Raw genomic sequence first — 14,184 nt, 5'->3', positions numbered from 1 at the left:
CTCTGTCACCCCAGTGCATTAGTGTCAAGAAACTGTATCATGTTTTCAGGACACTGTGGCATTAAACTTTAAAAGAGATAAAGCAGCCAAAACCAGTCCCAGATGACAGGGAAAAAAAAAAACCACCAAGTTTAATGATTTAGTAGATTGGCACAATTTCAAGTGCATCCTACTCTGTACCCTGCAATTCTGCTAATTTTGCATGCTACCACTATAAAAATTAAGTCTCACACCTATCTTTGATTTAATTCATTTTTTGTTGTTTTATGTGACTGCAGTTCTTGGTTCCACAATTAACAGATCTACCTACAAATAAGTCATTTTATATGGAGAATCAGCTATAGTTTTAAGATATTTTTTTCAAATTTTCTAAAGCATTAGCATGCTTTTTCATTTTTTTCCTTTGTTACCTTAGTTCTGCAAAATGGAAAAATAATAAATCATTTTTTTCCTCGCCTATCATACGTGGCCACACCGAGAAGCAGTAATTCTGAATAAAAGTACTTAAGTTTAAAGCTTGCATTATAACTAACAAATATGTTACTCCAAAAAGAAAAACAAAAAAACCTGTTCAACATAAGTCATTCTAGTATCTAGAACTTCTTTTTCCTTGTAGCATCATTCCCATAAGATAAGGAGCCTAGCTTCAGCATCTTAGATAAAACTTTTGATATCCATCGAATATGTTGCACGGACTTGTGGCTCCAAAGCAACAGCAAGAAAGTTGTCTTTCCTGTGCTCTCACTACCTTTCTATTGGGTTAATGCAGCATGAAAGACAATTCTTGAATTGGACAGTTGGAGGAGGAACTGGAAAATGGGATAAGAGTTGAACCTGCAGGAGTTAAATACAAAAAAAAAAAAAAAAAACAGAAAAACACCACCCATCCTGCCCTACAGATGAGGCAGAAACTATGACAAAGCAAGTGTTTCCCTGCCAGGAATTGGTAATTAAAGAGAGCACAAGAACTTGGGACCAAGGGAGTATCTCAACATAACGAAGGGAAGACTAGAACATCAGTCCCATGAAAAAGTCTTCACTCAGGCAGGCTACCTTCAGGTAGACTACACTGGATGCTTCTAGGTCTTTCCCCAGGAAGAACTGGGTTATTCAAAGCCCTCTCATCTGTTTATAGGCTACATCTTCCACTTGAAATAAGTGCCACAAAGAGCAGCCCATTATGCCCTGATGTGCAAGTACAGTACTTCTACAAATGAAGAACACAAGAAAATAAAGCTGCTTGTGAAAGGTCACACTTGATTTCTATGCCCTTGTCTCAATCAACAACTTAAGCCCAGAGGTTTTACATCCATGCTGTCTGATAAACACATGGTGTGCATTTGTAACAGATTTAAGAGTTACATACACTCTGTCCAAGCTGTAGATACATGTGTCTAAGGAAACAGACAGAGCTAGCTGTGTCAGCATCTACTTGGTGTGAAGAAGAAAATTCTCTATTTTTAATGTTACAGAAAATATCAGTTTAGGAAAGCAGAAGTCAAAGGAAATCAACAAAAGAAAGGAGGTGGGCACAAAGCCAGTGATATTTTAAAGAAACTCAAAAGTTCTAGTTGCCCAAAGGCTATTTGTGAACATTAAGAGATCCTGTTTGATCAAGAAAAGTTGCAAAATACAAACTGAAAGTTTTGCAGGAACTGTTATTTCTGTTTCAACATGGCGAGGATGGACAGAAACTACCAGTTCAGTCTGCATTTTTACTATCTTGTATGTATTTCTGGAAGCACAGTAATCCATAGAACTGTGCATCTCCATAGATCAAGCTCAAGTTCACATATGAAAAAAGCAAAACCCAGAAGTTCCACCTGCTGTATCTGAAAAGTCTGTTGACATCTTCGGGGTGAGGCGGGAGAATCTTGATCAATAAATGAGATTTATCATCTTAATATTTACATGATTCTTCTGCAGCAGTTATGCACATAGAAGAAAAAGGCTTCAGCCACACGATAAACATTCATTGCAAAATTAATAACATGCATGTCATTATTTCAAGGAGACCTGAATATGCAACAACAGGAACTTTATAAAGGCTTAAGATGCAGAAAGGTAGAAAAACGTCCTAAGATATACAATTAACTCAATGCTTTCAAAATTTGGGAATCATATTACCATTATATAAGCAGTACATTAAAGCTAATTTTTAACCAACTAAAGCAGGACTGCAACAGAAACATGGTACAAACCCTGATATTCTCTTGTTGATGTTGTATTGTTCACATATGTCTGATGCTAACACAGTAAGTTGAGGCCCAACAATGCTGTCCAGTTTACGGCAAAACTCCAGTGTAGGCGGAATTGAAGCTACATGGCATGTAAAGAAAGGGGAGAGATGAGATTCCCTTCCCACAGTAGAAGGTACAGTTTCTGTAGTTGCTTTCTTTAAACATCCTTGAGAGTCCCGGGACAAACTTCTCAGTTATACCTGTGCACTTTCCAAATCATCCATAAGGTTAACTTTAAGCAATATTTAGTCATTTTATTGTGTAAACTGAATTACCTATACCACTGGAACAAAATCAAAAGACTGATAAAAAGCACTCATGAAGAAGTGTCTCAAATAAGAAATTAACTTGAATATTTTCAAAAATAAAACAAGTTGTATGCATTTTGTACTAACTGTGTCTCACTGAAGAAGTGATACTAGTAGGTACTTACCATCAATCATAAAGCAGACAGCTGCACTCATGGCCTGGAACAAAAAAGTTAAAGCAAAAAAACATTTACAACAGGTTACCTCAACTACCTCAAAGTCATTTGACAATAACTCAGTGAAGTCACACATAGGTAAACCAGTTAAATAATAATAATAATAAAATAATCACCTAGTTTAAAGGTGATTATCCTTACCCTTTAATAGAACAATCTCTTTGCAATCTACCATAACATGGGATAGTTAGGATTTTAAAATTCAGCCCAGTTTAGAGTGTTTAAGTTGTAGGGGAAATGTAAAATTTGCTACTAAGTGCATTTTATGCAAGGACATATGTCTGCAAGGAATTGCATTTCATTACAAAAAATACTATTTTTTTCTCCCCACAGATTAATGCAATATAAAGCCAGGTATGAAATCATGTAAACTTACTACGGCTGACATTTTGTTTTGATAAAACTTTTTTGTTTTGGGGAGGGTATACGAGAGAGGAAGAAGTAGATTCAGGTTTTAAATCTTACTGCTATAAATTCCACAGTTTTCTGTCTCTTTGCTCTAACCTGGTCCTATCAATGCATCTCTTTATGCAGTTCACAAATATTTCACATCACTGGCTTCTCGTTGTATATAGGTTCCTAATTCTGAGGAATAATTGCAGAGAAAAATGTAATACCTTATAAACAATTAAATGAAGCTCTTCATAAGTGTCATCAGTGTTAACAAATATTTTGGGGAATCGGCATTTTGCTTCTGGATCATTAAGATTTAAGGGTCCAGTGAGAAACCTATAAAATAATTTAACAGGTCAGATGTGATGAATTCTTGTATTTCAGTTTTTCCTATTTAACAGATGTTTTTGAGACTAGCAATTACTTGCATGCATGAATGGATTTGCATACAGTAAATTTTCAGCTATCCAGATAGGCACAGAACCCTTTCGTTTATATATTATCTCAGCACTCTTATTGTCAAAGTATTACTTACATATATGTTCCAGCTATAGAAACAGGATCAGAAAAGCAGAGTAAAAAATGATAAGGAAGTAAACTGCACAGACTGTCAGGTGAACGACAGCCGAACTCCTTCCACATCCAAGTTGTGACTTTAAAAAAAAAAAAACTTTTTTTGTTGCTACTGGGAAGGCATTCATCCTCCACTTTCCAACAGTATATTCAGATTAGTTTTACGTAGAACAGTGATGTATTAGAAGCACTTAACTTTGAGGGGAAAAGCAGGAAAACACGTGCCACTGCTTCTATCACAACACAATACTCTAAATCAGGCAAAGGGAATTATAGTGGTTAAAGAAAGATGGCTGAACCCACAATTATTCAAAATGTTGCCCAGCTGCTTAAGTGCAGAATTCCCCCCTCTGACATACTGAGTACAGAGGAAAAACAAATCACTAGATACATGCACCTTTGTCTGAAGTGCCTGACTGAAAAGAAGTGTCTGGAGCACTGCCAAAACTTTTCATGCAGTGCATTAAGAACAGTAGGGAAGAAAAGGCTTAATTACTGTTTCTGCATATTTATTTTCCTTAGAGGTCAAGTTTTACATTATACTGACTACTGTGTGACCCTGTGGAATGGACTACATGTGGAACATGTACCCAAAAATAAATTCACTCCTCTCTAACGTTTTGCCCTTGAGGGAAGGAGGAGTAGACGGTGACAGTTATTAAGAGCTACCTTCCATAATGTTGTAGATTTCCTGGCATTTCAGCACGTATTGGAGAATCTCTTCCTGCTAACTGAAGCAAAAAAGAACACAAGAAAAAAACACCTTAGAGGTATTTTCTGTTACTCTTTTGTAGGCTGTCTTTATATCATGTTATATATAAACCACTGCAGAAAATAACGCTCATGAAGATATATACTCTTTGTGTAACGTGATGGAGACAAAGCTAAAGAGATGCTGACAGAACAGAACATTCTGATTTTGCGTTTATTACTTTGGAGCTTTGCTGGGGGTGGGGAAAAGGATAACTAACTCCATGTGGTCTTAAAGAACTCCACGTTCTGTTTAGCCATTAGGCTGATGCGATTTGTTTGCTATACTGAGTATGGTCAGCACTATGAAGTAGGGAAGTATCTTTGTTATGCAGGTATGAAACACATCTGAATGAATTCTTCAAAGTGACATACAGGGAAGGCAGGTCTGTTCACCCTATCTGCTGTGGTCAAGTCCTACATTAGCAACACACACATTAGCTGAGCCCTCACTTTTAATTTGCTGTGCCAAAGCACAGCCTGTACTTCAAATTAGGAGGCTGTGCCACACGCTATCTACTACCTGTAGTTATTTACATCAGCCACTTAAGCTCACACACAAAAAATCCTCACTGAAGTAAACAGTTCTGTGTTTACATGATTTTTCTTCTTAGAAGATGTTCTGCACTATTCTCCCTGTTTTGTTGTTAGTTATAGTGAGAATCAACTCAAACTGTTAGCACCGCAAATGTTACCTATGTTGCCATAGTCATCTCTGGGAATGAGATCCCTTGCTATTTTTATCATCAAAATTCATATCCTAAGGTGGAAAAGCTCAAATCAAACCTAGGGTTTCCCCTTTTGTTTGTGAACATCACGTAGCAGCTAATTAAATAGCTACAAATACATTTTTTTAAATTCAGGGAACAATAAGCTTTCCCCTCTCCAGCTTCATATGCTAATCCATGGAAGACTGAAACAAACACCCTAAATCAAATGTCTTCTTTTTGTAAAGCTCACTAAAAGCTATAGAAGCTCGCTTGATTCAGTTACAGGAGAAGAAAAAGTCCTGTCAATAAGGCTCGATGACTTCTGAAATTCACCTCAAGCAGTGTGAAAGTTCTATTCATCAAGCACTGAGCTGCTAGACAAAGACTCAGAGGCCAATTACTAGGTATTTGTGCAGCTTAAGGAGTTTCTACTATGTTGTATATCAAAATTGGTGTATTTGAGCAACACTTTATTAACTGGAAAACTACACACAATTTACTCAATTACTTTAAAAGCTTCCACGCCTTCGATCACTAACATTGCACATCTTTAATAGACCCAAATGCATACATTTTTAAATAATTTTGTTTTAAAATAACGCTTCCATTAAAATGCTCTTTTCCTTTTATAACAGAAGTATATCAGAAGAGCAGCAAGCTTATTTTGATCCCACTGTCCACTACTCATAAAAGATTCAGCTTTATCCAGCTCTGCCTCAAACACTGTAGGCTTTTGCGAAGGTTACAGTTAAGAACATGCAGAGCATTCACTTTTAAGCTTGAGCAGGTCTCCACTGGTACTATAAGGAGTCATCAGGTATCAACATTTAGGAAATTCCCTATCAGCAACCCTTATTCAAATTATCAGCGGAATTCATACTGTAAGTGATAGGTACAAACATTACTGAGTTTAGTAGAATGCCCCCAAAGCAATAAATCTTAGGCATTCCTAAACTGAATTTTAAGGTGGGTAGGGGAAAAGAGATGCTTCTCTTTGGTATTTTAGGCTTTAGCATTACAAAATAGACAGAAGGAAAAAGAACAAACACTCCCACTATGATACCTCAGGCTCCATGTGTCTTGGAAACAGAGATGTTGTGAGATATTTGTACAAAATTCTCATGTCATCTTGTTCCAGTCCACTCCTAGAACATCAAGCAGAGATAAAAATGCAAGTGCTGTTTGTCTTGCAGTGCTCAAGTCACACATTTTCCCCCAACCACAACCCAGGCAGCAAAGCACGCATAAAACTAGGGTAGCAACATTTCAGCGTCTCAGTAGATTCAGTCCCAGAATATTCATTTTTAATAAGATGTGGTTTGTATTTAGGAAACAAACTAACATCCAAGTTTGCTGTAAAATAGAAGTCATATCTCCTGCTACTAACTCATATTTGATGTCATAATTACATAGTGTAAGTACAAAGTAGTGGGATTTTTTTAAAAAAATATTTCAAAAAAAAAAAAAAAGCAACACAAGATTTCTCATCTGAAACACAGTGCAATTCTCTTATGATTTCCTCACACCCTTTAAAAAATAAAATGTTTAGCTGCAAATGAAGCAGTATGCCCTGAACAACTGTGTCATGTCAGTAAATACCCCCTAGATTAGCTGAAAAGTTAAGTTAGCATTGGTTTTGCAAACTTAAATACTTGTCTTTGTTAAAAAAAAATAAAAATGCTTCCCCCCAATATTTTTCACAATGAGGGCTGGGACATATTAAAGAATAATTAAATATCAAACATGCTTTTTCAAGGCTTATTACTTTAAGTTGCCCCTGCAAAACTAAATACAGATCTATAAATCTGGACTTTTTCTTCGTTTGCTCTGGAAGCTAGGTTAATAAAAGGCTCACATTCCTTCCCCAATAACTTTTGAATCTACTTGCCATATTACTACCTAGTTTAAGAGCAGAAATGATAGCTCAAAACTTCCAGAGACTTCACCTTAAGCAGTTTAGTAGGAACAAGACTCACATAGAAGTCCAATATTTGGTAGAACTGGAAAGACCTAAAATTATTGCAGGCATGGAGAGATTCATTGATTTTAGGAGACATAAAATAGAACTACAAGAACAGGCTTATAGCTGCTCCTTAGGGCTACTTGGAAATAATAATTTGGTACAGCTTAGAGATTTTTAAAGCCAAAGATCAAAGACTTTCTTCCACATCACTCTTCCTAGCATTCTGTTTTTGCATTTTCATGCACCTTGTCCACTGATTCAGCTTTGCTATTATGGCACTTATTTATAGGATGATAATTTAAAAACACATAAAAGAAATTATCTTAGTACCTACCAGATAAGCTGATCATTGTAGAGAAATGCAGTATATTTGACTATGTTCAAGCTTTCTTCCATCCTATTAATAAATGACTGAATTTTCAAGTAAGTCATTTTATCGAGTGGAAAGAAGCTGATTCCACAAAATACGTCCAGCAGATCGCAAGATTGTAAGTGCAGTGTCTGCAAGTACTAAGAGGATAATGACAGTTGTTTTTAGAATTCAGAAAATTTCCAATGTGTACATTTAAATGACAAATTTGAGTCTCATTCCCTGTAATCTAGACTAACGATCCAAAAAATCCCCTATAGTCCTGTTTGCCTGAAGTACTCCTTAATGTATCAATGTGATCCGGATGTCAATCTACTACTATTTAATCAGGGACAACAGCTTTTAAGGCTAGCTCAAGATCCTTGGAGAGGACAAGAACGCAAAGCCCATCATACTACTATTTAATTTCAGAAGTAACTCTGTAGAAATATTAGATCATAGAATCACAGAATAATTCTATAAAATATTTTCACTGGAATTTTAGATAAATACATTAGCTTGCAATGTGCAAAAGAAAATTTTTATTATTCTCTTTCCTGATAGATCGTAAGTTTTACCAATAGATTTTAAACACACTATCAGACACCCTGGTCTGTGAACGATGAGTTATCCAGTGGCTCCCTCTACAGTCATTTCACATTACCAAAAGCCAAGCAATAAAATAAGCCCCATTTTTGAACTTCACTACTCAGCACTGCATACATTACCACCGTACTAGACTAGTAGGAAACAGTCAACAAAAATTAGTTTCATACACACAAAACAGCATAGCTAAAGCAAGTTGTTATCAAGTCATTACAAAAATCTTTGTCTACCTAGTAAAAAAAAAAATCTGCATTCAACCAAGCACATACATACATATTGAACTGCTCAGATCAATCTTCAGCTTTGCAGAATAATTTTATTAGCTTAAAAATTAGAGCTTGTTCTCATTCCATTTAGAAATGCGTATTCTTGTTCACATTTACATATTCCATGGTAGCTACAGACAGTATGACAGGTCTCTGTCACAGTTTATAATCTAAGTCTCATTTCCCTTCACAGTTTCAATGCAGACCAAGCCTGCCATCAGCACGTAACCAATTCATTCAATAGGGTTACAATACAGTAATTTGCATGACCAAACTTTCTAAGCATTTCTAATTCCCCAGCAAAAAAGAGAAACAACTTTTCCTTGGATTTGTTTGTTATACTAATCTCAGTGACTACTGTTTTATCTTCACTAGGAGCTTGAAAGGAAAACTAATGTTTTAAAGATTATTTATTACTTCCCTTTCTGCCATGCTGTATTTGAATGCAGTCTAGGCAAAAGTATACACCAGCAAATCAAACAAGTACTCCTTGTGCCAACAGGGTTCATTCTGGGGCCTATGACAGCCTTACAAGAAACAAACATGCAAACAGAAAAACCCAAAACTAAGGAAAACAAAACAAAAAACAAAAAAGAAGCCTATCCTAAAATCAGTTTGAATTGTACTTTTTTTTTTACACTTTTTTCTTAAAAGTTGCTAAGAGAACAATTTTAAACATCAGTATACAGTGTCTACACTCTATCATTATCAGAGATATCAATATTCAAATCTCTACAAGAGAACTAACTGCTGACAGTAACCCTCCATTTCCTTCCATGCAAATGAGAAGAATGGGGGCAGACAGACACTTGGCTGCTATCTTCTGAAGTCAGCTCGATTAAACTTTTAACGTAGGAACTCAAACTTTTGCTAGATGTGACTACTTTACATGAAAGTTAAATGAAAATATTTGATTGACTTCCTGCTCAGAAATAGGTTTTGCTTTCCATCCTTTTACTAAAGCATTTGCTGTTCAAAATTGAAGTTAAATACTGAAGACAAGTTATAAACAAGGTTTATTTCCTGAAACCTTATCAGGCATGACTATTGATCCCACACAGGAAAAAAAATATAGTTAAAAGTCACAACTACCAGTTACTTCATTGTGCTATGGAACTTCAATGTCTGTGCATGGAGGTTGTGGAAACTCCAACCCTGGATACTTTCAAGAGTCAACCAGCCAAAGCCACATGCAATCTAATTTGAATTCAATGTTACCCTACTTCGAGCAGGTGGTTGAACTAGATAGCCTCTCCAGGTTCTTTCCAACTTGAATCATTCTTTAACAGTTTCTCGAATAGGTCTGCACAAATGATTATCCCACTAACCAATTCAAACGTTAATGCAGAATTTCCAAAGAACGAACACGATTCCATCAGAAAAAAATATTCAATAGCTAAACTCTTCTATCAAGCTATAACCCTGTTTGTGGTTCAACTCCTTTAAAGAATCTACCATGTTAGTAGGAAGCAGGAAGTATTTGGAAAGAACAAGTAACGAGGCTTTTTGTATTGTTGCTACATCTTTTCCACCGCTCCTGTTTTAGAGTTACACTGAAGCCACGTAGAGAAAATTTTTACTTTTTATTTCCAATGTAGAATCACACTAGATGTGCCTGAAAAATAAAGTCTTACCCGATGGAAGAACTTCTCTAGTCTTTCCTTTAGAACTTTTACACCTCCATCTTCCATGGCTTTCACAAATGTGCCATTGAAAAGCTAGTGGTTAAAAGAAGTCAGTCAGATAATTGTGTAGTTACATTAATTTCACGTAATTCAAATATGAATATAGCTAGATTACAATACAGCTTCTGTTCCTCAGTACTACAGCTCTGCATAGATCTAAATTTACCCCTCCCTTATTGAAAGATCCTCTCTCAGATTTGCAGACTCCAGGTATACATGGCAGCATGGTCAGAATTAGAGAAGGAAAATAAATTCTCCATTAGTAGAGAAGTTATTTATCTGTGTTGCTTAAACATCTTAATTCCTTATTTTCTAAAAGACATTTTAATGGCCTTTATTCAGTATTGTTTCTCCAACAGATAATATAAACATCAAAAGCAAGTGCTTAGTGTCAGAACTGTCCACAAAAGAAGAAATCTGGACTTCACGGAAACTAGAAGGCTCTTATTTTTACTGTAAGCTAATGAACTAACACTGACAACTGCAACAGCTTTATTTTTTCTCTTCCATCACCACTATTACAGCTTCAGGAATAGTTATTAAGAGTTATTACTGCAGCCAACAGCAATGAGAAGCATCTCAAAGCAATGATGAGCTTGCACATCCAAATGGTACCATAAGGATCTCTTTCTCTGCCCAGAAGTAGAGCCTCTGTATTTCTGTATTATTAACTCTACCTTGTACATGCTGTAGCACTGCTGCAGGACCGAACTATAGACCTTATCCTGCAGAAAAAAGAGCAAGGCATTAGTAAAAGTAGAGGCAGTATTTCAAATATTTTGGCTGAGCTACATGTAACGAACACTCAAAGAGCAGGCACGTGCACAAATTAGAGAAGTTGGTCTCTGAAAAGTTAAATAGCATTTTCAGTCAACATCTAGAGATTTCTTCATACATATAAGGTACTATTTCAAAGGGAGTCCTTCCCCCCCCTTAAATTTAATACCAAATGTTATTAACTCAAGCACAAGGTATCAGTTACAAATTGTGTATTTCCTAAGGCCAGTGGTCAATTTAAAATGAACTTATTTCTGACCATTATTCTCTTCTTCACATTCAAAGGCTAAAGGAGGTGGGACATCATAGCAAGTTGTTACTGGACTACAGTCTTAATGAAAAAAAGACTTTTATTGTTTGACGAAATAGAGTGACAACACCAATATTTTTCACAGGACTAAATAAGGAACAGCATTAGTATGCATACTGTGATGAACAGAGGCAGCATAAACAACCACCTCTTTAAACATTATTCCAGCTGACCAAATACCTTTCCTGCATACAATTAAACTGGTGTAAAGATACTGCAGTCTGGACAAGAAATCCCATGATAGGTTTGAGCTGTTTGGCTTTCCAACTTATTAGTAAAGATTACTGGTAGTCTTATAGTTGTGGAACATGTACTTAAACCTAATAAAGCTACATTTCAGAATCATACAGGAAACCTATTAAATAAACAGATCGTGAGAAATATTTGTCTATTCCAAGAAAAAAAAAAGACTCACAGCTGTGTATTTCACTGATGTTTATTAGGTGATCTTGAACTGCCATTTGGATAACTTCCTATCTTGCTGTCTTCTCTAAACTGTATTGAAAACTACTTTGCTTTTTTTCCATTTATGGCTATATGCATATTTTAAGTCAATTTGGCAGCAGTTCAAGAAGAATCAAACTAAGGTATTTCTGGTGTTACTCTTAAAATGCAATGTAACTTATTTAAAAAGGGGGAGAGGGGAGAGTTCAGTATTACCAGTAATTCTTCTTCCTGATATTCATAGACTGGTTTTCCATCTTTATGTTTTTCTATTATGGGGTTTCGTACAACCTAGAAGGTGGAACAGGCTGGCATTAGACAATGCAGAATGCATTGAGAACATTCTGATATGATGTTTTAGAAATATGCATATCATATGCATAAGTACCATGACCATCCAGAAATTCTCTTCAGGTTCATGGAAAAATTGTCTATTCTTCTGTGTATGTAGGGATTTTGCAGGTTTTGTTGGACTAAAGGTCCTAGAAAGAAAACATTTATGTAGATATAGATATTTATATACACACACAAAAAGAAAACATATATGATTGGGAAATTTTAAGCATTTTGTCTGTGCTAATACAATGAGTCATACGGTCAGACTTTATACCTTGTGAACTGTACTATAGCTTCACACAGTCCCACATTTCTAATTTTTTCATTCTTTTCTACTTCATTTGGGTGATAGAAGAGAATCTTCTTTTCTTCCTAAAATTTAAAAGAATCAAAGCAAAATGCATTTTAACAGAATCAAAGTTAAAGAATACTCAGATCATGTTCTGATTGTTTTTGAACTTCAATCACAGTCTTTTAGGCAGAATTTTATCTTGTACCTAAATAGGCTTCTGTAATAATGGCTAAAAGTCGTATTTAAGCATACTTAAGCAGTCATCCCAAGACATTTCAAAATGGTTTATATTTCCAAGGCTACTGAAATAACAGGCCATAACCACTTCACAGCTACTTCAAAGCAAGGATAGCTTCAAAGCCAGATCAAAGCATGGCTAGCTTGAAAGCTAGCTCGGATTGCTCAGGGCCCTGTCCAGTCAAGTTCTGAGTATCTCCAAGGCTGAAGATTTCACAGACTTTCTGGGCCCTGTTCTGGTGTTTGACCACTTCAACATGAAGAAATTATTTTATCTCATCAGAATTTCCCTTGCTGCAATGTCTTCCATTGCTTCTTATCCTTTCACTGTGCATCTTCAAGAAGAACCTGGCTCCATTCTCTCAATAATGGCCCCTCAGGCAGGTGAAGACAGCCACAAGACCCCCTTCCAACACGTTCTGCTTTTCAGGCTGCACACACCCAGTTCTCTAAGGGTTTCCTGACACATCAGGTACTGCAGCCTCCTGACCAACAGGGGCTCTCCACTAGACCTGCTTCAGTCTGTCAGTGTTTTTCCTACCCTGGGAAGCCTCAGGGGACCACACTGCCCACAAAGAGAGGGAAGCAACCACTTCTCTTGACCTTCTAATACACTCTCACTCACATAGCCTGGGATGCTGTTGGTTTTCACTACCACAAGGGCACACTGCTGATTCATGTACAACCTGTTGCTCACTAGGACTCCCTGGTCCTGTTCTGCAAAGCTGCTTTCTAACCAGCCAGCCCATGCTGCGTAAGATTGTTTTGTCCCACATGCAGGGCTTTGCATTTGTTTTTGTTGAACTTTGCGAGGTCTCTGGTAGCTGTTTCCCCAGCTCACTGAGGGTCCCTCCAAGCAGCAGCCCTGCCCTCCAGCACATCAACAGCTTCCCCCCAGCTTCAAGCCATCCACGGACTCATTGAGGGTGCAGTCAGCCCCGTCAGTCACTAATAAGTAAGTATAGGCACAGCCCTGTGCAAAAGCACTACTAAAACTACAGGCTATCACACAAATTGTACAATACGTTATTATCTAAAAATACAGATTCTGGCTTATTGAAATCAAAAATCACAGTGGCATGAGCACTGTGATGCTAATGCTAACTAGCAATAGCTTAGATTTAGCTAAATTAATGACTGAGGTTTTTTACCAGATTATAGCGATTGAAAAAGGTATTTTAGAAGAAGTTACCACATCAGTAAAACACAGTACTTAACAGACCACCTGCAATATTTCACATGCTACCACTGACAACACCTTGGTTACTGCTTTGCCTGAAGCAGGACACGGCCAGAGGAAGGCGGCCGCAGGAGCCAGGGGAAGCGGTAATCCCGCGGTCCCCAGGGCCTCAGAGAGGGGCAGCCGAGCCCCGACAGCCGCCCCAGGGCCGGGACAACACCGTAGGGCCCCCAAACCCTTCTCGCCCCGCTGCCCCGAGCCGCGGCGTCCCTCCCTCCGGTACCTCTCCCTCTTTGGGCCCCAGCTTGGGGTTGTAGATGAAGAAACTGAGCAAGGTCGGAGCGAGCTGCTTCTCCTGGGCGGCTCCCCCCGCCGCCGCCGTCGCCATACCGAGCTGGAAGCGAGCGCGCCTGGGGCCAGCCGCCGCCGCCACACACCATCAGGGAGCAGCCCAGGGCCCTCCGCCGGCACCGGCACCAGCCCCACACCGCTTCCGCCTTCTCCCCCGCCCCGGAACAGCACGGCACGGCGCGGGAAGTGCTCCCGTGCCCCGCGGGACACGGCGCTCCCCAGCGCCACCGCCGGCGGG

General features: G+C 37.9%; 1 protein-coding gene across 1 annotated transcript in view; it reads right to left on the bottom strand.

Annotated features, from left to right (window-relative positions):
• Positions 1-14,184, bottom strand: part of CCZ1 (CCZ1 homolog, vacuolar protein trafficking and biogenesis associated) — a 17,775-nt gene extending 3,591 nt beyond the window's left edge. Inside the window, exons 1-12 of the mRNA XM_035548760.2 lie at positions 13,879-14,184; positions 12,161-12,258; positions 11,939-12,032; positions 11,767-11,841; positions 10,697-10,744; positions 9,969-10,052; positions 7,448-7,623; positions 6,214-6,295; positions 4,360-4,421; positions 3,342-3,453; positions 2,674-2,707; positions 2,202-2,319 (exon numbers count right to left, since the gene is read on the bottom strand). Coding sequence (XP_035404653.1) covers positions 2,202-2,319; positions 2,674-2,707; positions 3,342-3,453; positions 4,360-4,421; positions 6,214-6,295; positions 7,448-7,623; positions 9,969-10,052; positions 10,697-10,744; positions 11,767-11,841; positions 11,939-12,032; positions 12,161-12,258; positions 13,879-13,983 — 1,088 coding nt within the window. The 5' untranslated portion in view covers positions 13,984-14,184. The remainder of the gene's footprint in view (positions 1-2,201; positions 2,320-2,673; positions 2,708-3,341; positions 3,454-4,359; positions 4,422-6,213; positions 6,296-7,447; positions 7,624-9,968; positions 10,053-10,696; positions 10,745-11,766; positions 11,842-11,938; positions 12,033-12,160; positions 12,259-13,878) is intronic.

Source organism: Cygnus atratus, chromosome 15 (assembly GCF_013377495.2).
Source record: "Cygnus atratus isolate AKBS03 ecotype Queensland, Australia chromosome 15, CAtr_DNAZoo_HiC_assembly, whole genome shotgun sequence".
Taxonomy (NCBI): domain Eukaryota; kingdom Metazoa; phylum Chordata; class Aves; order Anseriformes; family Anatidae; genus Cygnus; species Cygnus atratus.
The sequence above is the reverse complement of the archived record's forward strand: the minus strand, read 5'-3'. Positions and strand labels throughout refer to the sequence as shown.